The sequence below is a fragment of the Callospermophilus lateralis genome, chromosome 19, assembly GCF_048772815.1.
Source record: "Callospermophilus lateralis isolate mCalLat2 chromosome 19, mCalLat2.hap1, whole genome shotgun sequence".
NCBI lineage: Eukaryota > Metazoa > Chordata > Mammalia > Rodentia > Sciuridae > Callospermophilus > Callospermophilus lateralis.
The window spans coordinates 11,117,898-11,143,623 of NC_135323.1; the positions used below are offsets into that span (position 1 = coordinate 11,117,898).

The window sequence follows — 25,726 nt, forward strand, 5'->3', positions numbered from 1 at the left end:
TTGAAAGAAAGGGATGCAAAACACAGCTGGTGAAGAAAGGGATGCAAAACACCTTTTGGAAAGTTACCTCCCGTTAGTGTAGTTGGATCTCACTGAGTAATGCTCCCAGGTGTTGGAAGAGAGCCCCGCGGAGACGCCGCCCCGCAAGGCTGTTCCTGCCCGAGTTCCAAACAGCAAGTGTTGCCCACGGTTTCTGGGCGTGGGGGATCAGTACAGTTCGGGAATCTATTTTTCTCGGTAAATCGTGCCTTGAATACAGCCCCCAGGAGCTGCACAGCAGGGACCCAAGCTTGCGAAGGTCGCACACCTGAGGAGGGTGGGGCAGGGGAACGAAGCCCACGGGCTCCAGCAGCTGGCCCAAGTAGGAGCCCGGTGTCAGTGCCGCGCAGCCGCTGCCCCCGCCCCGTCCCCGCGGCCTGGCCCCGCCCCCGGCTCCCACGCTCTCAGGACTTCACTTCCCGGCGCCCCTTGTGGAGGAGGCCGCCGCGCTCGGACTACACTTCCCGTGAGGCCCTGCGGCCCCCTCCCAGGCTCTCTCCGGCTCTCCCTAGTTTCTGCAGGCGACGCCGCGCCCGTCCGGACTCCACCTCCCGGCAGCACCCGCGGCGGGGCAGGGTGGGCGGGTCGCGGCGGTCCGAGGGGCGGGGGCGGCGGCGGCGCCAGGGCTGGGGAGGCCGCCGCCTCCCTGGGCCTGCCCGGGCGGCCGCCTCCGCGATGCCGCTGCTGGTCGACGGGCTGCGAGTGCGGCTGCCGCAGTCCGCTGGGGAGCTGGTCCGAGCCCACCCGTCTCTGGAGGTGAGCGGGGCCGGGCGCGGGGGCTTCGGGGCGGGCCCGAGGGGAGCCGCCGGGCCAGGCTGCCCGGCGGGAGGAGCCCTCCTCCGCCCGCCGCCGCCACCGCCACCGCCGTCCCTCTCCTGACACGGAGTTGAAAGTTGGCGCTGCCGGCGCGTCCGGAGCCGGGCCGCCAACGCGGTTTCCTCTTGGGACTCCGCGGAGCTCTTCCTTCTTCAGACCTCAGAGGGCACTGCCCAGGCCCCTCTGTTACAAGGAAGGGACGGGCCCAGAGAGGTTAGGTGACTGGACCCGGGTCGCCCAGCGCCGGGCTTGAGGACACCCTGGGACCCCCGGATCCCAGCAGGGCGTTGTCTCCCCCCAGTGCGGACTTGCTGCTTTTAGGCAAATCTGGGCGCCCGCCCTTGCTCACTGGCTCTCGCAGGGGGTCCCCTCCCTGCGGGGAACCATGCTGCGTCCTGGTGCCCTCGGAAGCAAGGCTGTTGCAGGGTGGGCCACCGACAGCGCCTGGGCAGAGGTGTCCCGGTGGGTTCCTTCTCCCTTCTCCCCTTGCCCTCCTACCCCCGGATGTGGGGCGCCTGGTTATTTTTAGCCCGAGGAGAGGACCACGCCCTGATGGAAGGGTTTTTTGTCTTTGTTTTTCCTGCTTTTGTCCCCGAGTAATTGAACCCTCAGTCCACGCGCGTGCAGGGACGTTGGGGAGAGTGCACGGTGTGAACCACACGGGGACTCGGATCCCGCTAAGGGGGCGTCACCCTGCCGGTGGAGGTGTGGAGCCCCCGCCGGGTGCGGGCGCCGTCCCGACCGCCGGGCGACCTCGGGGTGCCTCCGGGCGAGCAGGGAAGTGGGTTTGCATCACAGAACCGGCTCGAAGATCGTAGCGTTAAGTGCGGCGACGAGAAACGGGCGGGCATCGCTCTGGGACAGGAAGCAGAGGACCCGAGGCTAGGTTCTAGAGGCTTCCCCAGCTGGCAGTCTGTGGCGTTGGGTTGGCAAACGTGGTCCCCCGGGTCTGTCCCCGCGATGTAAGCTTCCCAAAGGTGCCTTCACCTTTGTACCGGGGAGCCCAGGGCAGCCCTTGTCCTAGACTTTGTGCTCAGTAAATATTAGTGACACCGATGAATGAACAGATTGACCCTGAAAACCGCGTGCAGGTGCCAGAGCGAGCGACGGGGACCAGGCGGGCAGCTCGCTGTGCCTCTCAACTTGAATTTCAAGTCGTGATGTTACCAAATTTGTGCTGGGCTAAGCATTGTGCTCTGTCACTTCCTTGTGGGATGTGTGACATCAGGAGTAGTACTCAACTCACCGAGGGAAGGAAATTTCAGCCAGCTAAAAAGTTTAGGTGACACTCTACTTTCATGTCTGTTTGAAAATGTCTATGATGGAAAGTGAGGTTGGTGTCCAGGGCAGCTCAGCGTTAGAGGCATGTGGTGACCTGCCAGGGCTGAGCCTCTCAAGGAAGGTTTTGGCCTATGTAGGGAGACTTGGCCCAGGGAGGCTGCATGGTGGGGACCATGCCTGTTAGGAAGCACAGAGAAGGATGCCACTGGTGGGCAGCAGCGTACTGGCTGTGGGAGCAGACTGGGATGTCTCCCTGGTCCTGGAGAGTGAGTTGGAGCACCCAGGAAATACACCTGGAGAGGCGGGTTGCACCTAGATGACAGCTGCTGTGGATCTGTCCACCTAGTTAGCAATGGGGAGATATGAAAGGTTTGATTAATTTTTTCCATAATGAGCAGTATATGCTCTTCATAGGAAATAGAAAGTATAAATATTAAAAAGAAAAAATAATTGATCACAGCCATTCTTCATGTTTTTGGTGACTATCTTAAGATTTTCCTTTTTTTTTTTTTTTTTTTTTTTTTTGCACTGAGGATTGAACCCAGGGCACTTTACCACTGAATTAAATCTCCAGCCCTTTAAATTTTTAAATTTTGAGACAGGGTCTCACCAAGTTGCTTAGAGCCTCACTAAATTTCTGAGGCTGGCCTCAAACTTGCCATCCTTCTGCCAATTCAGTGGGATTCTGGGAGTGTACCACCACATCTGGCATGTGAACTGCTTTTCAAAATGATAGCATGGCTGAATGCAGTGGTGCATGCCTATAATCCCAAGCTCTGGAGGCTGAGGCAGGAGGATTGTAAGTTTGAGACCAGTGTCTGTCTCAAAATAAGTAAAAAGAGCCAGGGACGTGAGTCAGTGGTTCAGTGCCACCTTGGGTTCAATCCCTGGTAGCAGGGAGAAGAAAAACAAAAGCAAACTCTGGGTCTTTTTGGTGTGATGGCTAAGTTGTAAGCATGCAGTACCAGCATTTATAGCCTGTGACAAGCACACAGGGTGTCCACCCTCATCTGCGGTTTTGCATCCTGTAATTTATTACCTGGGTCAACCAGTCTGAAAATATTAAATGGAGAATTACAGAAATAAATAATCCTTAAGTTTTAAATAACTTTTATGGAAGTATATTGTTTGAATTGTTTTTGCTTTTTGTTCTTAGTTATTAATCTCTTTCCCTTTTTTTGGTATGGGGGATTGAATCCAGGGCACTTAACCACTGAGCCATATCCCCAGGCTTTTTTAATTTTTGAGACAAGGTCTCAAGAAGTTGCTTAGGGCCTCACTATATTGACGGGCCTTGAGTTTGTGAGCCTCCTGCCTCGGCCTCCCTTTTGACTTGCTGGGATTACAGGCGTGGCCAGCATGCCTGGCCTAGCTGTTAATATTACTGTGCCAAATTTATAAATTAAACTCATCATGTGTGTGTATGTATTGGTAAAAATATCTGTAGGGGTCAGTACTGTCCATGGTTCAGGCAGCCACGGTGGATCTGAAACATGCCCCCGAGGGTAAGGGAGGGCTGCTATAACAACCCACTGTAGTAGCACCAGGGAACTTGCCACACGCTGCCACTGCCCTGTGAAATAAGTGTAGTTAGTATTCTTATTTTACAGATGAAGACCGGGGATCAGGAAAGTTGAGTGACCTGTGCAAGGTCCCAGTGCTGAAGCCGGGCTGGAACCCTGGCAGTCTGCCCTTGTCTTTGGTGCTGAGTAATTCAATACAGTAGCCATTAGCTGCATGGCTATTTACATTAAAATTAAGATAAATAAAATCTAAATATCAGTTCCTCAGTCACACTAGCTGTGTTTCAAGTGCTCAGCAGCCACAGGTGGCTGCTATATGAGACAGTGCAGATCCAAATCATTCCCACCTGGCTGAAAGTCCCTTTGTGCAATGCTTGAACTCAGCAGTTTTCTTCCACTCAGTTACAACCCTGGAAACCCTCACCCATTAAGAAAAAATTTAAAGCAGGGTCTTATTATATCACCCAGGCTGGCCTTAAACTTGTGATCTTTCTACTTTAGCCTCCTGTGAAGCTGGGATTATAGGTGTGCACCACCATGCTGGGCCAGCTTTCACTTTTTTTTGCACAGGGGATTGAACCCAGGGTCACTTTAACTCTGAGTCACATTCTCATCCCTTTTTTATTTTTAATTTTGAGACAGAGTCTCACTAAGTTGCTTAAGGCCTGCCTAAATTGCTGAGGTTAGCCTCAATCTTTTTTTTTTAATATAAAAAAATATATTTTTAATATATTTTTTTAAATATACATTTTTTAGTTTTCAGCGGACACAACATCTTTGTTTGTATGTGGTGCTGAGGATCGAACCCGGGCCGCACGCATGCCAGGGAAGCGCGCTACCACTTGAGCCACATCCCCAGCCCAATAGCCTCAATCTTGTGATCCTCCTGCCTCAGCCTCCTGAGTGGCTGGGTTGGCAGGAGTGCACCTTAGTACCTGGCTCTGCTTACTCTTAATCATTCACTTGGGTTCAGTAACCATCCTGGAATGTCTTGTTTAATGGTTCTACAATATGAATGCACCATAACTTAATTTCTGCCTTTCTTTACTTATTTTGGTGGCTTTTATGTATTTATTATCTTTTTTACAAAATCCAAATGTGAATGGAACCCAGGGCCTCATGAATTCCAGGCAAGTACTTTACCACTGAGCCATACCCCCAGCCTGTTTCTGCTTTTATTTTTTAATTTTTAAAAAATTTTATTTATTTTGTGGGGCTAGGGATTGAACCAGGGGTGCTCTACCACTGTGCTCCACCCAAGCCCTTTTTATTTTTATTTTGAGAAGCTAAGTTGCTGAGGGTGGCCTTGAACTTGCAATCCTTCTGTCTCAGTCCCCAAGCCAAGTCATTGGGATTATGGTTGTGCACCACTGCACCTGAGTCTACTTTTAAACATGGAGGTATTTGTGAGATTTCACCAAAATGAACATTTTCAGAGCTACATCTTTATGAACAGGCTTAGATTTTGAGTAGAATTGATGTTACAGAATCAGTGTTTAGAAGCAGTGAGGCTGGCGGCCCCCATAGATAGGATTGGCAGGGCAAGGGAGGAGACCTTGGGGCTGGGGGACAGAGGTGGGAAAGGGTGACAGCCACCCACTGGTGAGCTCTCGTAGGGGCCAACACAGTGCAAGCCCAAAGCACGTCACCTCTTAGCGGATCCTCACAAACTAACAAGGTGGACGTCATCCTGCCATTTGTCAGAGGGGGAAACGGGTACGGGGTACGGGCTTGCCCAGGATCTGCTGCTCATAGGGTGTGCTGCAGTAAGGTGTTCATGGTGGTCCCAGGGAGGAACCCGCGTGGCATTCGAGGCAAGCGTTCCGCCCATGGAGCTGCACCCCCTGGCTTTAGTCATTTGGATGGGAGACAAGGAAAGGGTGAAGGCGTAGTTATGGGAAAGGAGGCTCGATTTGAGAACCATGTCTGTTGACAGTGCCGCTGCCGCTGTGCCTCACTGCTTGCACGCTCACTGTGCAGGAAGCGTGGCGCCAGCTAAGGGAAGCAGGCTCGCCCCCGGTGCAGCTGGGTGAGGGCTCTGCCAGCCACTCTGCACACAGCCTGTGGGTCAGGAAGGGCTTTACATTTTTAAATAGTTGAAAAAATCAAAAGAATAATATTTTGTGATGGGAACTTAGCTGAAATTCAAATTTTGGTGTTTCCTATAAATAAAGTTCTTCTGGAACACAGCCACGTCCCCTGGTCTGGTATCTGTGGCTGCTTTGATGCTACAGCGAAAGAGACTTGTGGCCTGCAAAGCCTCAAAGGTCCTCTTAGGAAGAGTGGCCAACCCCTGGGTTGTGGTGGAGTTGGTGTCCAGGGAATGTCACAACTTGAGAGAATGGGGGCTTTGATTTCAGAATGTGACGAAGTCAAAGTCGGGCTGGGGTGCCCCAAGAGAAGTTCGGCTGAAACGTCTCATTTCCCAGAGTGGAGGTCCAACCCGCTAGCGCTCTCATGGGGCAGTGTCTTCCTGACCCTCTGGCTTGTTCCTTTGGGAAACAAGAGTCGTGTTGAAGAGAGGATTGGGGTCTTTGGGACAGTGGTTTGCTTTTGTGGGTGACCTCGCTGGCACAGGCGCCCCTGGAACACCTTCCACATTTATTTCCGACGCCGCAGCAATTGCCTTGCCAGCCTAACTTCCCAGCCTCACTTGCCCCCTGCAGTGCTGGGTGGTAAAGCCAGAGCCTTACAGTTCATTTCTTGAATTGAAGGCTTTTTTCTTTTTTTTTTTTTTTTGTTACCAGGGGTTGAATTCAGGGGCACTCGACCACTGAGCCACATCCCCAGCCCTATTTTGTATTTTATTTAGTGACAGGGTCTCACTGAGTTGCTTAGTGCTTCGCAGCTGCTAAGGTTGGCTTTGAACTCATGATTCTCCTATCTCAGCTTCCCAAATCACTGGGATTATAGTGATACAGCGCTCAGCCCCCCACCCCACCCCACTTGTTTCTTTCTTTCTTTTTGTTTTTTAGAGAGAGAGAGAAAAAAAAATTTAATATTTATTTTTTTAGTTTTCAGCGGACACAACATCTTTGATTGTACGTGGTGCTGAGGATCGAACCCGGGCCGCACGCATGCCAAGGGAGCGCGCTACCGCTTGAGCCACATCCCCAGCCCGCCACTTGTTTCTTTTAAATTATTGTTTTGCTTCCAGTTAGTGGAAATTCCTTAAATGAAGAAAACGATGAACAACTAGTCAAACTTGTCATTTACTACATCTTTTATTGATTCACCCCAAACCTAAATTAGCGGAAGGTATCAGAATGGCAAAAAGCTTATACAAGTCTGTAAAACAGCCAGGTGCTGTGACGCACACCTGAAATCTTAGCAACCCAGGAGGCTGAGGCAGGAGGATTGCAAGTTCTAGGCCAGCCTCAGCAACTTAGCGAGGTCATAAGCAACTTAGTGAGACCCAATCTCCAAATTAAAAAAAACATAGATCTGGGGATATAGCTCAGTTGGTGGAGCACTTGCCTTGAATACACAAGGCCCTGGGTTCAATCCCCAGCACCACCAAAAAAATAAATAAATAAATAAAATTTAAAAAAACTAATAAAATAAAAAAAAAAAAGAGGGCTGAGGATGTGGCTCAGTGGTTAAGTGCTCCTGGTTCAGTATACTCTCACACATTTTAGTAAGTGTTTTCATTGAGGTATTTATTTGTAAATAAAGAAGGAAATAATGCAGGTTAGTGTTTTATCAGTTTGACATTTAAAAATGTTTAATTCAGCTTTCATTAAAGAATTTAACACCTAAATTCTTTTTCAAAATTCTCTATCCTCGGGTTGGAAACTGGGGCCTCGTGCATGGTAGGCAGGCAAGTGCTCTAGCATAGATGACACCCTCAGCTCCTAAATTCTCTTTTTTAAAAATATTTACAGCGTAAGAATTTATACAAATACCCAACTAGACAAATCTTTTGACGTCTAATGTTAATATGTCATTCATAAATTCTCATTTCTTTTTGTTTTTCTATTTTAATAACATCATAGCTGGGCATGGTGGTGCTTGTCTGTAATCCCAGTGGCTCAGGAGGCTGAGGCAGGAGGATGCAGGTTCAAAGTTAGGCTCAGCAATTTAGGGAGGCTATGTAAGCAATCTAGGGAGATCCTGTCTCAAAAATAAAAAGGGCTGGGGATGTGGCTCAGTGGTTAAGTTTCCCTGGGTTCAGTCTCCAATACAAAAAAAAAAAAAAAAAAGACATCATAGAAGACAACAGCCACAGTAAAGTCCTTTGTGGTGGCACAGCCCAACTGTGGTTTTGTTGGTGACTTTTTCCCGTGTGAATGAGCGTTTTTACCCTTGTTGATGAATAGTGTATTTATAGCTCTTTAAAAAACTGTCCAGTTTTGCCTTTCACTTAACACTCAAAACTCCTCCCATGTCCTTCCTAATTCCTGACTGCAGTTAGTGGGTGAGCTTGTCCCACGTAATTGATGAGGCCTCCTGCTGTCCGCGGCTCTCTGCTGCTCTAAATAACACAGCCATGGCCCTCAGTACAGATTTCTGGAAGTGGGGTGAGTAGATGAGGGGATAGGGAAGTCCTAGCCTGCTCTTAGAGGAAGAGAAGGAGGGCCATGGCCTTGGAGCCACTATTGTTAACACAGTCAGGAGTCACTCCCTCTTGAGTGAAGAACTGTGATGGAGGATTCTTGACTCTTGTAGGTAAAATGGCTTGTCTCCTGGGCATATTCCAGATGAATGCTACGCTGCTTCTCATCTCAGCCTGTCACATGACATACCAGATACGCCAGCGTGCTTCCCACGCAGAGCATAATTCGGCTCTCTCCACCTATTTAGTTATTCAATCATCACTAATTCACATCACTATTTTATTTTTTTTAATTAAACAGGAAAGAGCCAGACTTCTCAGAGGTCAGTCTGTTCAACAAGTGGGACCCCAGGGCCTTCTGTATGTTCAGCAAAGAGAGCTTGCAGTGACCTCCCCAAAGGATGGTAGGTTAGGAAGCAGTGAATTGGGCATTATCCCAAAAGGCTACTGGATATTTTATTTTATTTCTTTTTCAAACAGGCTCCATCTCCATTCTGGGTTCTGATGATGCCACTACTTGTCACATTGTGGTCCTGAGGCACACAGGTATGATGAGAGAGGTGGAGGACACCATTGCTTAAACCGGCCCAGCAGTGTGGGACCATTTCCCTTCTCACCTTGAGCTTCCTGGTACCTGTTTGAAAGCTGACTTGGCTTACCTTCTCTCTCGTCTGCATGGTACCTCCCTGTTGCCCTGGTCAGAATGGGTTGGCTGGGCAGCACGGCCTTTTCTATTTTTTTTTTTAAACAGGACATTCAAAGATGAGGCAGCTGAGTGGACAGGAGTAGTCCTGGCTTGCTTCCTGAATTCCCCTGGGGAATAACCTGAGTCATTTCACCCTTGTTCTTCAGGTAATGGGGCTACCTGCCTGATGCATTGTGATGGAACTGACACCAAAGCCGAGGTCCCCTTGATCATGAACTCCATAAAATCCTTTTCTGACCACGCTCAAAGTGGAAGGTGAGCTCCATGCTACTCTTTCGTGAATTGGGAACTTTGTGGCATCGTGAAACTTCCATGCCTTGCTTGCTCCCCTGAGAACGCAGCCCGCCTTGGCACTGCTGCAGCCGTGAGTGTGTGTGTACACGGGTCACAGGTGCAGGCAGGTAGTCAGTGCTGGGTTCTCCACAGGTGGGACCCTGAACCTGTCGTTCCACTTTTAGAGATGTGCTGTTAGGTCTGGGCCCATCACATGCTGCTGGTACTGCAGCTGTGGCCTCTCTCGCTCAGCAACTGCTTGTTGAAATGCTTCCTCTGAGCAGCAGCCGGCCACAGAGCCAAGCACGTGCCACCCCATGGTGCTCTCTCAGGGGAGGAGCGGGCCCAGGAAACCACAGGGGTGTCTGGTGTGTGTTGGGGGGGGGGACAAGGCAGGGAAGCAGGGTGTGGAGGCTGGGGCGAGGGGCAGTTTGACATCCTAGTCCACTGGTGGCTTGGGTGTGGATTGCTGGGTAGAACCGGCCCCTGACCTGGCAGTTCCCCAACACCATCTGTTCCTCTCAGCCCCTGCGCTCCCTCCATTTGACAGGCGCACAGAGGAAGTATACTGGAGTCACGCGGCTAGAGGCTAGATCAGTGCTGGGCCTCCCACTCAGGCCACCATCACACCTCTGCTCACACCTGTGCCCCTCCTTCCTGTCACTGCACAGGCTTCACTCATTCTGTTGGTGGCCATTGAGTGAGCTAGTCCAGTGATATGCAAGTGCTTAGAATCCCAGGGAAGCTCCGTCAGTTTCACTCATTAACTCAAAGCAACGAAAACATTTTTTCTTCTTCCTTTGGTCCCCAGGACTGAACCCAGGGCCTCCTCACACACACCAAGCGTGTGCTGAGCTGACAGTCCCAGCCCCCAATTTTAAATGTAATTCTCTTCTGGCTGGGTCTGCCACAGGCTGGCAGGCCTCATCGCTGTGACCTGCGCAGTTGCGAAACAGCAGGTTCATTTTGTACTGGCTCCAGCAGGTTATGTCCTAGACCTGACGCTGGGTCTGGACTCCGTGGTTCTCAGAACATGGTCATCAGCTATTCCTGGTCTGTTCCTAGGGGAACTGATTTGGTTACTGTGGAAGCCCGGAGCCTAGTCTGGTAGTCCAGTGGTCACAGCCCTTCTTACTATTTAACATCTCTTATGAGGCCACTTGATGCCACACCCTGTACAGGGTACATAGCGGTTCTGGTTCATTCCTTAGGAAGGTCGTGTGTCTTGGTGGACATCAGTGCAATATGGCAGCACCTCTCCCCTCCCCCAGCACGAGTCTCCCAGGTTGTTACAGGCTATGGAGAAGGTCAAGTATGAGAAATGGGGTCAGACAAAATTAGTTTGGGTGTTGTAGTTGTATCACTTGTCAGAGCTTTACTGTACTCTGGTGCATGGGGACTCCCAGGGAGAGGTCACAAAAGGCACGGTTTCTCAAACTACCCCTTGTTCCCATCTCATGGGGCTGTGTTTGTGCTCACATTGTGGGAAGGTCTGGTGTCCTGGGTCCTAGGCTTGTGCTTTGGAAATGCTGATGAGAACCCCTCAGAGGAGGCAGCACCCACCTAGTGTCTACTTGCCAGGGAGCCCTCTCTTACATCTCACCCAGCTCCTCCTGAGTGAGGACCTCAAGAAATTTTAGAAGTGTCTCACTTGGGTGGGTGGATGACGAAGCAGTTGTGTTCCTCTAGAGCAGTTTCTCACCTCTGCACAGGTGGCACTGCATTTGTGTTCAGATGGCCATCCCCTCCGTCATCAGGGAAGCTGGGCAGGGTCCTCAGAAGACTGCCAGTGGCCTTGGCAGCGCCACCCACATTCCCAGTGTGCCCCAAATTTGTGTGTTGTGAATGAAAAAGGCCAGAAGCATCCTGGAGCAGGGGTTCGTGGAAGCTCAGAACTAAAAATCAAAGCAGAACCAGCGTGCCCTGCCGCGTGCTGTCCTGGCTCTGACCACCGTGCCGTCTCTTTGCCAGGCTGGAAGTGCACCTCGTGGGAGGCTTCAGTGATGACAGGCAGTTGTCACAAAAACTTACTCACCAACTTCTTAGTAAGTTCATTGTTTCTTTCTCTAGTTTGATAAAGATTTCCACCTATTTTTTGTTAAAAATCCCAACTAGAATGAAGCCTAAGAGGGCAGACTTGGAGTAGATGAAGAAATGGTCCTGCTCAGCTGGAACTGAACACAGAGGTAGAACAGCACGGAGCAAAATTTGGAGGGGCCAACAGAATGGAGACAAGATTTTCAACTGGCACATTCTAGTCTAGTAAATGATCCAAATTATATAAAGAACAGAACCATTCTGATGGGCATGTCCATTTTAACCTGCAGAATCTAAAACACTGATTTTTTTTCCCTATTAGCAAAAAAACCCAACAGCAACAAAACACTGTCCTGTCTTAAAGCACAGCAATGAGGCAGTGAGGTTGGCACACACACAGGCCAGAATACACATGGGGCAGCCGTCAGAAGATGATGCGACTTGGCATCATGGCTTAAGTTTTTAAAAAGTTTGACCCATCATTCTCCTTTTGGGAATCTTAAGCAAGTAATCTGAAATGCACACAGATTTATGCCCAGAGATGAGCAACAGAACATCTTAAAAGTTCAAGTTAAGAAACAATAATCTGATAACTATCAGTAAGTTATGCAGTCACTAAAAGTTACTGAAAGAACTTTGAATTACAAGCTCTTAAGCTTGTACGTGTGTATTTTCCCATGTGTATGAGAGGATATAAAATTGTCTACATGGTGTGAGTGGGTATGAAATTGACTCTATGCTTGGGCTCAACTGTCCAAAGAAAAAGAGGGAAGGAGAGAGACTGAGTATTGACACAGCTAGGATAGTTACTTCATTATGCCCCCTTGTATTTTCCATGATGACCATATTTTCTTGTATACATGTGTGCAGTGCTGGACATGGAACCCAGGGAGGGCCCTGGGAACACTGGGCAAGCGCTCTGCAACTGAGCTTCACCACCATCCTCACCAGATTTTTTATGACCCTGATAATCAAGGGGACAAAAGTTGATCAGAAGAAGAGTTATTAAAGTCTACTCTTAGGGGTCTGTGTGTCCTCCAAAAGCTCTGAGAAGGAAGATAAAGATGGAAAGGCTTAGTTGTCTCTCCTTTGGGCTTGAGGCTAAGCATGTGTCTGGCCTTAGCCCAGGTGGTGGCTGTAAGGAGGGCGAGGCAAGCGCTCAGCTGGCTTCCGCCTCTGCCCCTGTCTTGACTTGCTCAGCTGTGTGTTCTGCCCAGAGGAACTTGTTTGACATCCAATTTTAAAATTCTAATTATAGGTGAATTTGATAAACAAGAAGATGACATTCACTTGGTGACATTATGTGTGACAGGTAAGTTTTGCCAAAACAAGCTGCAGGGTTCAGGTACATTTTGCCCACAACTTTCCTGCAGGACTAGCACCGGGACCCAAGTCGGAAAAGACACACAGAGGTTGTCCCAGCTTTGTTGGCCGTCTCTAGCCACCACAGCCCATGTCAGACCCTAGTGCAGGTGCACTGCATCTCCCTCCTCAGGTCTGTCAGAGCCTGCCTCTCCTCTGTGGGAGGGGAGGCCCTGACCAGAGGAACTGCCCCCTGCTTGGCAGATGCCTGGGAAGCACCAGGGTCCTCTACTCAGCAGGGAAACTGCTACCATCTGGTTTTCTGATGTCTGCCCCTTGTGCAGTGAGGGCTCCTCCTCTGTTATTACACACAGTGAAAACAATTGTTTACAGCTTCTTAACGATTATATCTTAAACCTTTTTTTCTTAATTTCTTAGAATTAAATGACCGAGAAGAAAATGAAAACCACTTTCCAATAATTTATGGCATTGGTAAGTAGTGTGTTTACTTATGGGTTGGAGGATTGGGTTCTTGTTGAGAAGGCGGACTCAGATCAGAATCTGACGGAGGATCCCTACTGCCGTCAGAGCAAGGCAGGCTGGACTCCTCTTTTTACTGTGAGACCCTGGGCATGCAACTTGACCTCTCTAACCTTTAACTGTGGAACTGCCACAACGTCTGTAACCTGAGACTCTGGGGAGCAAAAGTCAGTAATGCACAGCATACACTGCCCACCTGCACAGGACCCAATAGGGCCACACAGGACCCAATAGGGCCACACAGGCCTGAGTGTGAGCGGGTGCCCTGTGGGGAGGAAGTGGGGCATCTGGATCTGTGCGTACTTTGGAAACAAGGTCAGGTCTTTATTCAGGCTATCCAGAACCTTTCTCCCTCCTGTGACAGTGCCTAGGATTCTTGGGGATGTGGTCTGTGATGGGCTGTATTTGCAAAGGGGTTCTGCTGTACCCTTGTATTTATTTAGCTGGATGGTGAATATGCAGGTGCTCATCATCTTACTCTCTGTAACTATGTGTCTAAAACTCTTAAAAGTTCAAGTTAAGAACACTATGATAGCATGTGGACATAGGGCTGACCAGATGGCTTTGCCATGTGCTTGCTGAGCGTCTGCCAGGCACGGCTGGGGCAGGACATGTCTTACCTGGCCCGGCTCAGGCCTCAGCTGTTTTCAAGGCACAGAGACTGTGCTGTCCCTTTCCAGAGGGGGGAGGCTACAGACACCAGTCACTGTTTAGTTCCCAATCTTTTCTCTCAACTTCTGGCTCTTACATGATGGTAGAAATGTAAGACTCTGTAAGTCTTTTGTCAATTCAAACTCATCCTGTTGTCCCTCATAGCTGTCAACATTAAAACAGCAGAGATATACAGAGCCACATTTCAAGATCGAGGCCCCGAGGAGGAGCTGCGAGCTGCCCGAGCTTTAGCTGGAGGCCCCGTGAGTGGGAACGCGTCTTTGTGTTATGGGGGTGAAGAGGGAAAATGAATGAAACACCAAAGGCTTGAGTTTTAAAGAACTTAGAAAAGCTCATGTCTGCCTCTTTAAAGCTCAAGACTGATTTTGGGTTATAACCCAGATTCTCTGCCTTTTTAGGTGCAGGAGGATGTAAGTATGAATCCACAATGTCTAGATACAAAGAGAATGAACCTCTTTTCATTTTAACAACTTTCCATGTATCTTTCCTACAAAGGAGAGGGGAGCTTCTCTCCTCTGCACTTGGGATCATGCATTCTTTTGGACCAAGTCACTGAAAAGCAGTGTCCTGGAATGATTTAATTAACCCCCCAAAATGATCAGATCAATTTGAAACATTAATTTCCTTTAGGGTACTCCCCCCTCCCCCATTTTGGTAGTGTTGGGAATGAGCCCCAGAGCCTGGTGCACGCTAGGCAGATGCTCTACAACTAACTTACATTCCCCAGCCCCTAGGATGCATTTAAAAACAACAACAACAACAAAAAAACCAAAACTGGTGCTTAGGATGCTTTTTAATTCTTTTAAATTATTTTCTAATTTAAAAAATTAGAAAATAACTGGGCATGGTGGTGTACACCTGTAATCCCAGACAAGTGAGAGACAAGTTTAAAGATAGGGTCTCACTCAGTTGCCCAAGCTGTCTCTAAAAGGGATGGGGCTGTATCTCAATAGTAGAGCACCCAGCATTCAACTCCAAGTACTGTTAAGAAAAAAACAAACTCAAGACTTACACGTCCCATTTGAGGGATGGCTTGAACAAGTCTTTAAAAGTATTCAAAAAAACCAGAAGTTTGCTTGTTTGTGAAATGCTGACATTTTCATAGGAAAACATGTTGGAGTCAGGGTTATTTGTTTGGCCAATCTTGTTTAGGATTCATTTTTATTCAAGGTAGCATAATAATCCTAATTTGGTTAATATCCAGAACACATTTCAGTTTTAGTAACCCAAACTGACTCTTGTTGATTAAGCTGAAAATTATCTTTTTTTTTTTTTTTTTTTTAACACCAAGGATTGAACTCAGGGGCACTCAGCCACTGAGCCCTATTTTGTATTTTATTTAGAGACAGGGTCTCGCCGAGTTGCTTAGTGCTTCCCTTTTACTGAAGCTGGGTTTGAACTCATGATCCTTCTGTCTCAGCCTCCTGAGTTGGTGGGATTACAGGCATGTACCACCACATCTGGCTATGAAAATCATCATTGACAAATTTTGGGAATTCAGGGCTCAAGCGGTAGCGCACTCGCCTGGCATGCCTGCGGCCCGGGTTCGATCCTCAGCACCACATACAAAGATGTTGTGTCTGCTGAAAACTAAAAAAAAAAATTTTGGGGGGGAATTCAGGGGATAGATCTCTTGATAAATCTGCTTTTATAAGCTGATGTTTCCTTTCTTTTGATGGCGCATCAGGCATTGTGAGCTTCTTTTTTTTTTTGGTGATGCTGGGGATTGAACCAAGGGCCTTGCGCATGTGAGGCAAGCACTCTACCAACTGAGATATATCCCCAGCCTGTATTGTGAGCTTTTTAAGTTGCAAGGTGATCAGTGGGGTATGAATGATAAGACAAAGTTTTGTGCAGCCCTGGGAGTATAAACTTCGGTCAGACACACCTGGTTGTGAGGCCCAGCTCTGATGCTCACTGGACAGGTGACTTGCCACCCGAGTCTCCAGTTTTCATCCAAAGTGGGAAAACTGCCATCTCCTTGCGGGACTACTGTCAGAACTAAACACAGCTAAAAACATTTCCCCACAAAGTGCAGCACCAAACACACTTCAGTAGGTGGCAACTTTGTTATTATGTGAAACACAATTTTTAAGCAGCTTATCATCTGGAAGGGTGCCTTTGAACTAGACTACACTGGAGCTCAGGTAACGGTAGGGTTTGAGAAGTGGGTAACATTCCTGATGTCCTATCCTTGAACTGTTCCCTTTTAGATGATTAGCATTTATGATGCAAAGAATGAGCAACTTCGGATAGGCCCGTATTCCTGGATGCCATTTCCACATGTGGATTTCTGGTTGCAGCAAGATGATAAGCAAATACTAGAGGTGAGAATTTACAGGTTGGGTAAATCTTAGATCTCTGGACCCTGGTTTTCTCATCTGTAAGAAAAAAAATGGTTTAGACTAGATAATAGCTACTTTTCCTTCAGCGGTAATATTTACTTTCTTGAAGTCATTGGAAGACCCATTGGGGATAAGTAATGTCCTGGGTATCTATACAGGTGAAGCAATAAGGAATCTACTGTATTTACTGTACAAGATATGTACATAGAGAACTAGCTATCAATATGAGAATGTCCTGATTAATGATTACAGAACACAAAGATATTCTGACATCTTTATCAAAACAAGGCATAGAGCCACGTTCCTCTTCTCTCAAGCCCACAATCTTGTTTTTCAGAACCTTTCCACTTCCCCTTTGGCTGAGCCCCCCCACTTTGTTCAACATATCAGATCTACCTTGATGTTTTTAAAGAAATACCCCTCTCCAATGAATATGCTGTTTCCTGGAAATAAAGCTCTCCTCTACAAGAAAAACAAAGATGGCTTATGGGAAAAGATCTCTCCTCCAGGAAGTTAAATGTAGGAATTACCAAAGAAAGCTACTTTTTGGCATGACAAAGACCATCGGTGGGGTTTGGAAAGAAGATAAATTTGGAATGTACACCATTGAGTCTTAGGTTTCCTTCCTTCCTCAGTGTCTCTCAAATGACTTTCAAAATAAAATCTTATTTTGGCAAAGGCATTTGTTTAGATTTACTTTTTACTTTACTAAAAAGGTCCATGCCCAACCTTTTCTTTTTTGCCAGTAATAAGGGACACAGGAAAAATTACCTGTCCCACTGGTGTATAAATGGCTATTTCAGACACTTGCATACGTCTTCCTAATTCTGCTGCATTAGTGAATCAAGTAAAATCAATAATTTTGTGTGAAAAACAGTATTTAAATGCAGTAAAATTCATTGTAGATTTACATATAGTTCAGAGTTTTCTAACCTTATTTTAGAAGCTTCATATCCAAAATTGCTCTACTAGAAAAAAAGTTTCATCTTGTTGTTCTCCAATATAACAACCTCTAAAATAGTCTCCTATCAGACTAAATTTGATCAGAGAATTATACCAAATCACTGTTCTTTAAGTATAAGGTCATTAAAATAAATGCCCAAACTTTGGTTATTATATAATTTATATTTTTAGAAACCTTTCATGTTTCTAAAGTTACCATCCAAAAGGAAGTCACTGTGCCTACTTAGTGGTAAAGATTTATAAACTGAGTTCAGTGGTAACAATTTCAAGAACCTTTATTGAAACCAACATTCAAATAGTATCTCAAGGATGAAATTCTGTTTCAGCAAAACCAATTTAACAATTCCAAATATATATATAAAAACATTTAAAAATTAATCTTGTTAAAGGTGATAATTTACCCCTCCCCCTGGTTATCTGCTATACTTCATTGCACCAAATAAACAGGGAAGACTGTTTGATCATCTGCACCTCTCCCCCCCAAAAAAAAAGTTGAAAAAAAAAAAAGGAAAATTGCATTTTAACAAGTGCCAAATGTCAAAAAATCACATCAAATCAGTATAATTATAGGCTTAATGTGGCATAACTAAGGCTCCAACACTGCAATCCACAGATCCATTGTGAATTCCTCCCCATCTATGCTCTCCCATTGCTTGACTTTGTGAGGCTAAAAAAAGGCACAGAGGCCCGATTGGAAGGAATGCGGTGCTTTGGGATAGTAGAAATGGGCAGGAATGAGGAGCTTACTTCAGTAATTGCAGAAGTCTGGCCTGGTCAGACTGGGAGAGATGACTTCTCTGGCTCTCCTTTCTGAGCTGGGCCCAGGGTGAGCTACAAGTGGAAGAGAAGCTGGAGGTGCTCCAGAGTGACAGGTCAAAGATACTTACTTGAGAATTCCACCTAAGGAGTGCTGCACAGCATACTTAGTGTCGGGCTCTTCGGAGCAGCCTCTTTCGGGCTTTCAGATATTAAACAGAAACGAGCTCAGTCTGATTTAAAAGCTTTACCAGTATTTAAAAATATATATATATATGTATATGTGTGTGTATACACACACACACACATATACATACATATATATACACACACATGGTCAGGAAGAGATGTTAGAGTTACTCTTAATAGATGAGTCCTTAAATTTGTTTATGAAGAGTATATAAGGGAGAAAAGGAATTGTGGCAGAGGACAGTTCCAGATAGAAGCCTTGCCACAGCTTGGTGGACACAGTCCTTACTCAATCTCCAGGAAAAGCAGCAGCTGGAGACAGCAGGAGGCAGCTTCTTACACTCTCACTGTCCCGCTGAGACTGTTCTCCTTGAAGCCAACCATCCAACTTGATCATACTAGGGACCCTTGAACCAGATGGACGAATGCTGTGGTCTCCCTCTACGGAAGCCCAGCAGAGAACCTGCGGAGTCCTAATGAAGGCTGCTTTGCCACAAAGTCACAATGTGCAACCTAACAACTTACGCTTATATTCAGAAAGATGAAAGTGTTTCAAATGGCAGGCACCTGAAATTTTAAATATTCTTTCTGAATAAAAAGTGTTTATGATAACTTGGGGGGAAATAGGATTACTATAGTTGGGTGTGCCAGAAACAGTAGTAGTTGGCTGTTTTACATACATATAAAATCATCGATTGCCCTCCTAGAAAGCGTGGCTTTTAGGTATGTGTTTGTGCAAAAAAAAAAAAAAAAAATTATTGTTTAGCACAAATAAGTCACTCCTGTCATGTGAGCATGTGGCACAGTTCGCATTTTCAACACAACTCCCCTCCCGGAACAGCAGTCAGTCCGCCCTCCACCCAGCTGCGTTTTATCTTAAGCTCTCCGGCTCTTCTACCTGTGGGTGGTCATCTTCAGGGTGGTGGGCCCTGTTCTGGAGGGCCTCGGGATGGCTAGCTGGAGGGACGGAATCCCCAGGGGGTTGCTCAGGACCATGGGCCATCTCTTGGGTATTTTGCTCGGGTCCAGTGGATAGGTGCTCCATCCTTTCCAAGTCTTCAATGTGACTGACAGAGCTGGTCTCACTCACAGCATCTGAACCTCTCAGGGACCTTTTGAAAGGCTTTTGGCCTAGAGAAAGATGGGGTGGGCGGTGCTGAGCGAAGATGCCTGCCTGAGGCGTTCTGCAGCCAGCACAGCTTTACCTCACAGTAACTGCTTCATCAGGAACCCTGCAGTTCCTGCCTCTGAACCACCTTAAGAGGTGAGGGGGAACCCAGAATTGCTACTGTGACATTAACATACTCCCCAAGCTGCAACCTTTGAGGTTCTCTTAATAAAAGCTTAGAAGAGTAAGCACCGTGGTGAAAATACTGCCAGCTCCCCAGACCTTATGTGTCCCTTGGAATGCCACTGAGGCATTCTTTAAGGTTAAATCTCAAGACTACTTAATGGTTAGTGACAGGGATAGTTGGTCTTAAGAGAAATAGGACTTTGGATTCAAGAACCAGGAAACCACAGGAATGCAGCAAACAGGGAAAAACTATTATACGTGATGCCAAGGTCTATTTTCCCAAGAGAAATACAACCAATTTTATTCCTTGTTAATGAACTCAAAACATGGAGATGTGAGGTACCTGGAAGTCTCTGTTTGATTCGAGTGCCTGAGGGGGTTGGAGGTGGTGTCACTCCTGTACCTTGTGCTTTGTAGACATATGTGTGTTCTGTGGACTCCAGAGAGCCTGCCAGGAAAAAAAAGGACAGGAGTGGGTGGAAGCTCCTGGCAGAGGCTGTCCTGGGAGATGCCACCTGCCCTTAATCAGCCTGGTGCCTTAATAAGCTGTGACTAGCCATTCAGCTTCCCAGACTGGTGGAGACACTGTATTCCTGAAATGTGCTGAGAACTAGGAAAAGCTGTGCTGCAGCTGGCTCACTTGGCCAACCTGCTGAGTGTCCTGTCCTCTCCTGTCTCCTGAGTCCCTGGGAACGTGTGGCCAGTGGTGTGCACAAGCACCCCTGGGGAGCCAGGCCCAGCTGCGGAACACACTTTAGCAAGAAGAAACAGACACCTCTTTGCTAAAGGCCGAGGCTTGGCAGATTAGAAATCAGATCATCTTTTGCTGTTATGACAATGCAGTCATCATTTCCTGGGGAAGGAACAAAGGAGGGACCTAGGTGTTGGGAATATTATTTCCTTCACAGAGCAGGAAAGAAGTCATAGGCTTTACTATCTTCCCCAAATTCCAGCAATTGGTAACACTGCTGGCTGCCTGGTGTTAAACAAGATGTCCTAGCGCTGCGTGCTGTGGCCTTGGCTGCCCACTTTTTAGAGTAGCTTCTGCTGGGAACTACAAGGAACAGTAACCCTGAGCTCAGGTGCCCAACCCCATTGCCTTGAGGTTCTGAACAAACATGTCTCCACTGCTTCAAGGCACCGAGCCTGCCTTGTAGGGCTGTGTCAGCTGTCTGGGGAGAAGGAAGGTGGTAACAGTAGGGGCAGACATGCTTCACCTGCTCAGGTGCCTGGCAGAGGACCCAGGGATAGAGAATGGGAATGGAAGAGACTTCTTAGCAGAAGGGGAGTTGGAAACTCAAGGTGTTTGGTTAAAACTCTCAGGTAAGCGAGAACAGAGTCCTACCTGCTGTTAAGTTAAAAGTTCTTCCCTTTTGTGAAGCTTGCACTGGAGAAAACCAATTCAGCACGGATCCTACTACAGGTATCTGCCGCAGCACTCCCTGTAAAACATAACCATTGCTCAGAATGGCCTTGCTGAGCCCCCTCCCAGCCCATGGCAGCTGGGGGTCCTTGTGGTGGCCTCACCTCTTCCAGAAGTCGCTCCTCATTCGCCTTCTGCAGCTGGACCTGAGCTTCCTGAATTCCTTTCCGAACAACTTCCGTCATGTTTTCCAGAAGCTGTGTAAGACCAAGAAAGGCATTATTTGCCTACGTCTCTTGCCTAGAGCCTAGAAGAACTATGAGCACAGCATTTGGGACATTTTTCAAAAATATATCAGTAGGTTCTGCATTAAAATACTGGTAAAAATGAAAGTAGAAAAATCAAATAAGAGTATAAAATGCTCATGGAGGCCCAGACACACATATCTTGGCGACTGCCCTCATTTGCCAGGCAACAGAGGAGAAATAACTACTTACAACCTGAATGTTGCATCAACGGAAAACACGCTATTCAACATTTGTGGAGAAAGAGTCAGAAGTAATGTAGAAACCCACCCCACAGGGAATGCAGCTGGTATCTAGCCTTATTTTAAACTTCCTTCTCTTCCCACAGTACCCAAAGAAATTACATAACACACGTCTGCTTCCTCTCAGACATGCCTGGTTTGGACAGTGTGTCCTCATCCTTGTACCCTCAACCTCCTGCCAAGTGGCCAACAGGGGTAGGCCTGTTTCTGGTGGGAAGTCCGTTATCAGAAACACCTGCCTCATCCACTCAAGCCCAGCTAGCTCCTTTTTGAGAGGGAGGCATCTTCCAGTGCTCAGTCACTACCATCCATAGTCTGCACCGCACCGCGCTTCTTGGCTGAATGTGCCTCTCCCCACTGCCTGGTGAGCTCACCAGGGCAGGGACTATGTCACACCCACTTGGCATTCCTGATGCCTGGCACCATGCCTAGCAACAATGACAAGCTTTTTGGGAACGAACTCGGAGTAGACATTTTTGAGGGTAGCCTTTTCCTTCAGGACCCCAACTAGCTGGCCAACCAAGACCTAGAAAAGGTATTAAACGCTGACTGGTCTTACGGACCCTGGAGTTCTCCTCTATCTCCCGGGCTGTGACTGCAATGGTCTCCACTAGTTCGGAAACATCTGTGTCGTCACTTGCCATGCCAATGTAGATACAGCTCTTCATACTTTTGTATTCAGGGCCTGTGGAAACAACAGACAAGCTTGGCTCCCAAGTCCTCTGATGAGGGTGAGCCCTGGGCCACTTTCCTTTATAATAACCAGGACCATGCAGAAGGAGCCTCCTTCACAGAGTGAGGAAGACACTGCTCAGGGAAAGGTGCGGAAGGCTATTGAGGAGGAGGGAGGACTCGCCCTAGGAGCCGCACTTCCATCTGCACTGAGCCAAACCTTCCTCCCAAGAGGAAACCTGTTTTCTTCTAACCATTATAGAAATGTCCCTCCAAAGATCTTTACTTATAAAAGCAGTAATTACCCATTTTAAATGTAAGATCAGATTCCAGTTCATTTAACTTTTTCAGGAGTGCAGCATGGATATTTTCCCCCTCTGGGTCTGATTTCAAACTGTTCTTATCATCATTAGCATGTTCATACCTAAAACAATATCAAACAACAGCACTTCAATCTAAGAGAACAAATGTCTCTTCAGACACAGGACTGTAAGTGGAATATGAGCTACTAGAGATTAACATAGATGTGGAGTGAGACAGGGGAAAGGAGCCACTGTCGTGTCTTAAGATCAAAAACTTACAAGAATATTCTAAGTCTTTGGTCCATGAAAAATTAGGAGGAAACAAGGTCTGGAGGTCTCTTACATGCCTTGAAAAACAGGAGATGGGCCTCCTTAGAGGAAAGCAGCCACAGAAGGACTCTAGAGGCCTCATGTAGAGGCCAGTGGAGAACTCTCTTCCTTAGACCTGGGTTCTTTTGCTTATTGATTTGCAGTTCTTATATACCCAGGAGGGTAACCATATGTCAGGGTCTCCCCCTGGAACTTGCACATTGGCACATACAGAGCTCACGTGGCTGCCTGCTTCACAGAATGCAATGGGGACCAAACCACCTGTGTGTGCTGGGCCTTAATACATGTCCAGAATGCCTAGGTGAGTTTTCAATAGATAACTATGCTATGACTTATAACTTATATTCATCTTGGATTTCTAAGCTGGTTCACAAAATGTCCCACCCATGTGCTTGACACAGCCAGGTCATCTTCATCACGTGGCCAGCCAGACCTTTACCTGACAACCCCGATTCCAGGCCAGTTGGGGTCATCAACATATAGGAGACCTGCCATCCCTTCTACTTCCTGCCTGAACTCTTCACGCAGCTGTAGGGTACAGGTCAGGACTGGCAGTTTGCTTTCAATACAGGCTACTAGTTGATCCACATCCTCTCCTCGAGTTCCTAAAACTGAAAACATTCACAGGATGTATAAGAAATGCTTAAGGAATGGTTAACAGTGAGAAGAAGGGCTCCCCTTCTACTCTTAGCAAGGTCAAAGGCTCTAGGTACATCCAACTGGCTGTAGCTGAGGAGTTTAAAAAAAAAAAAAAAAAAAGCCACTCAGCTAGATATGAAAGAATCACATTAAAGATTAACATAGCCAGCTGTTTCAGGTGTAAATATGCTCTCCCCCTATACAAGATTATTTATTTATTTATTTTTGGTACCAGGGATTGAGCCCAGGGCTACTTAACCCCTGAGCCACATCCCCAGCCCTTTTTATGTTGAGATCGGGTCTCATGAAGTTGCTTAGGATCTTGCTAAATTTATGAGTCTGATTTTAAATTTGCAATCCTCCTTCCTCAGTCTCCCAAGCCACTGGGATTACAGGTATGTGCCACTGTGCCCAGCTCATAGGTAATTTTAATACACAATCAAATTCTCTAATGTAGAAACCAGATTCTTCTCACAGAAAGACTGCTTTGATCAGGTCATAAATATCCTTTCACAGGTTAAACACAAAAAGGAACCACAGGTCCTCTCTCCACATTACTACAAATGGAGTGAAAGTAAAGTGTTTTGGTGGATTTGTCTGAGATGCCAGGAAGGGCAGGGGATGGTGACAATACCATCATTTCAAGGCAAGTGCTAAGAGGTGTTAGGGCTTTGAGGGTAAGTGTCTTGGGATGCTACTCCCTCATCTTTCCCTCCATTCAGCCACAAATCCCAGCAAGCTCAGGATGTCCTCAGCTGGCTTCTCCAGCCTCAGAGACTCAGCCTCCAGGGCCGGTGGTAAGGCCATCAGCAATCTCCATAATAATGGATTTTTCTTTTTTTAAGTATTTTTTTAGTTGTAGATAGACATAATCCTTTATTTACTTTTTATGTGGTGCTGAGGATCGAACCCAGTGCCTTATATATGCTAGGCAAGCACTCTACCACTGAGCCACAACCCCAGCCCCAATGGCCTTTTTTTGCAGGACAAATGCCTACATTTTATTGCTTTCATGACTTTGAGAAAATATCATCCCCCAAAAGTTGAAAACATCTCATGAAAAACCACCAAACATTTTCTGAAAATATTTAGATCATCTCTCAAAAAAAGTACCACCACATTTTTACTTTCTTCCAGATGATTTTTAAAAAACTGACACATAGGGCTGGGGATGTGGCTCAAGCGGTAGCGCGCTTGCCTGGCATGCGTGCGGCCCGGGTTCGATCCTCAGCACCACATACAAAGATGTTGTGTCCGCCGAAAACTTAAAAATAAATAAATATTAAAAAAAAAACCTGACACATAAAAATTGTACATATTCATAGGGTACCAGGTGATATTTTGATACATGTACACACTGTAGTGTACAAATCAGGGTAAGTAAGCATCTCTATCTTCTCACACACGTGTGGGGAAAGCATTCAAAGCATTCAAAGACCTTCTACTAGTTATGAAATGTATAGAACATTACTGTCATCAGAGGTCATCCTACTGTGCAACAGGACACCACAGTTATTTCTCCTGTTGTTTGGTCTTCATTTCGCTACCGTGAGGTAATGGGGAACGTCTGGAGAGCAAGAATCTTGCTCAAGGTCCCACAGGCACTTAGTGGCTGAGAAGGAAGATACATGTCCCCAGGGCTTTGTCATGAAACACATTTTGAACCACACTGCTTTCTGAAAAGTCTAAAATGGTGGCTCTCAACCTTCACTGGCCTACTGGAATCTGTGGGGAATCTTCTGGATCGTGGGGCACATGGAAGCTCTTGGAAGATGGTGCATCAGGAGAGGGCATGGGAGCTCTGTGCCCTTTCTTTATACCTTGCCTTGTATTAGGTCTTCACCTCTGAGTACCAAAACATACTGTTGTACACCTTAAATACATACAACAACAAAAAAATACAATTGAAAAAAAAAATACTGATGTCCAGGCTCCACTCCTGGACCTAAGAAATCAGATTCTCTGTTGATGGCCCAGCTGCTGGTAGTTGTTAAGTCCTGCAGGTGATTCAAACATGCAGTTGGGAGTAAGAATCATTAAAACAGAAAAACCAGGGTCACAGAATTATCAGAGCATAGGAATTTGTGATTTCAGAAGTCTCATTCTATTTTTGAGATGTTACACTAGAATGTTAATCTACCTAAATGTAGTCCAAAAGAAAAGTTAAAGCCCTTCCAAAAAGAATGTTGGAGCTGGGTGTGGTGGTGCACCACTGTAATACCAGTGACTCGGGAGACTGAGATAGGAGGATCCCAAGTTCAAGGCCAGCCTCAGCAACTTAGTGAGAGCAAAGCACTCCTGGATTCGATCCCCAGTTACCATCTCCACCCCCAAAACAGACAGACTGATGGAAACCACAGAACCAAATGTCAAAAAAAAGTTAATCAGCAGCAGTGTGGACTTTAATGGACATGGAACCACTCCCTCTGGAATAAAAATGAGGGAATTCCACGAGACTGTTTACCTGCAGCTGTCATTAAAGGGCTGAATCGTATACATGTGCCCTCGACTTCCAGGTCCATGACAGTGAGGCCACTCGCAGGTACCAGCTGTTTCAGTTGCTCTCCCAGCTGTGGGACAAG

General features: G+C 46.9%; 2 protein-coding genes across 11 annotated transcripts in view; one reads left to right on the forward strand and one right to left on the reverse strand.

The window, feature by feature from the left end:
* The first annotated feature begins 648 nt into the window (after positions 1–648).
* On the forward strand, positions 649–16,771 carry Ntan1 (N-terminal asparagine amidase). 2 transcript variants are annotated; one of them, XM_076840410.2, is made up of 10 exons: positions 649–795; positions 8,516–8,618; positions 8,695–8,760; positions 9,067–9,175; positions 11,165–11,238; positions 12,489–12,542; positions 12,971–13,024; positions 13,889–13,986; positions 15,958–16,071; positions 16,427–16,771. In XM_076840410.2, the coding sequence occupies exons 1-10, from the start codon at positions 715–717 to the stop codon at positions 16,604–16,606; spliced, it is 933 nt and encodes a 310-aa protein (XP_076696525.2). In that variant the 5' UTR covers positions 649–714; the 3' UTR covers positions 16,607–16,771. The 2 variants fall into 2 exon arrangements, with proteins under 2 accessions (XP_076696525.2, XP_076696526.2); XM_076840411.2 differs by lacking the exons at positions 8,516–8,618; positions 8,695–8,760.
* The window catches only part of Pdxdc1 (pyridoxal dependent decarboxylase domain containing 1), a 56,322-nt gene continuing 45,115 nt past the window's right edge, over positions 14,520–25,726 (reverse strand). For 7 of the 9 annotated variants that reach the window (XM_076840403.2, XM_076840400.2, XM_076840406.2 and 4 more), the window contains 9 exons: positions 25,609–25,714; positions 22,945–23,116; positions 22,179–22,297; positions 21,765–21,886; positions 20,819–20,911; positions 20,637–20,733; positions 19,635–19,739; positions 18,896–19,128; positions 14,520–16,125 (listed from right to left, as the gene is read on the reverse strand). In XM_076840403.2, coding sequence (XP_076696518.2) covers positions 16,066–16,125; positions 18,896–19,128; positions 19,635–19,739; positions 20,637–20,733; positions 20,819–20,911; positions 21,765–21,886; positions 22,179–22,297; positions 22,945–23,116; positions 25,609–25,714 — 1,107 coding nt within the window. In that variant the 3' untranslated portion in view covers positions 14,520–16,065. Of the gene's footprint in view, positions 16,126–17,309; positions 19,129–19,634; positions 19,740–20,636; positions 20,734–20,818; positions 20,912–21,764; positions 21,887–22,178; positions 22,298–22,944; positions 23,117–25,608; positions 25,715–25,726 lie in introns of those variants that run through there. The other 2 variants (XM_076840399.2, XM_076840405.2) reach the window with 2 other exon arrangements.

What these genes read in the sequence shown, in the direction of transcription:
- Ntan1 (XM_076840410.2), top strand. Translation starts at nt 715, where the DNA reads ATGCCGCTGCTGGTCGACGGGCTGCGAGTGCGGCTGCCGCAGTCCGCT. An exon ending in AGTGACCTCCCCAAAGGATG is followed by an intron (nt 8,619 to 8,694) that starts GTAGGTTAGGAA and finishes TTTTTCAAACAG; the next exon opens with GCTCCATCTCCATTCTGGGT. An exon ending in GAGCTTTAGCTGGAGGCCCC is followed by an intron (nt 13,987 to 15,957) that starts GTGAGTGGGAAC and finishes GTTCCCTTTTAG; the next exon opens with ATGATTAGCATTTATGATGC.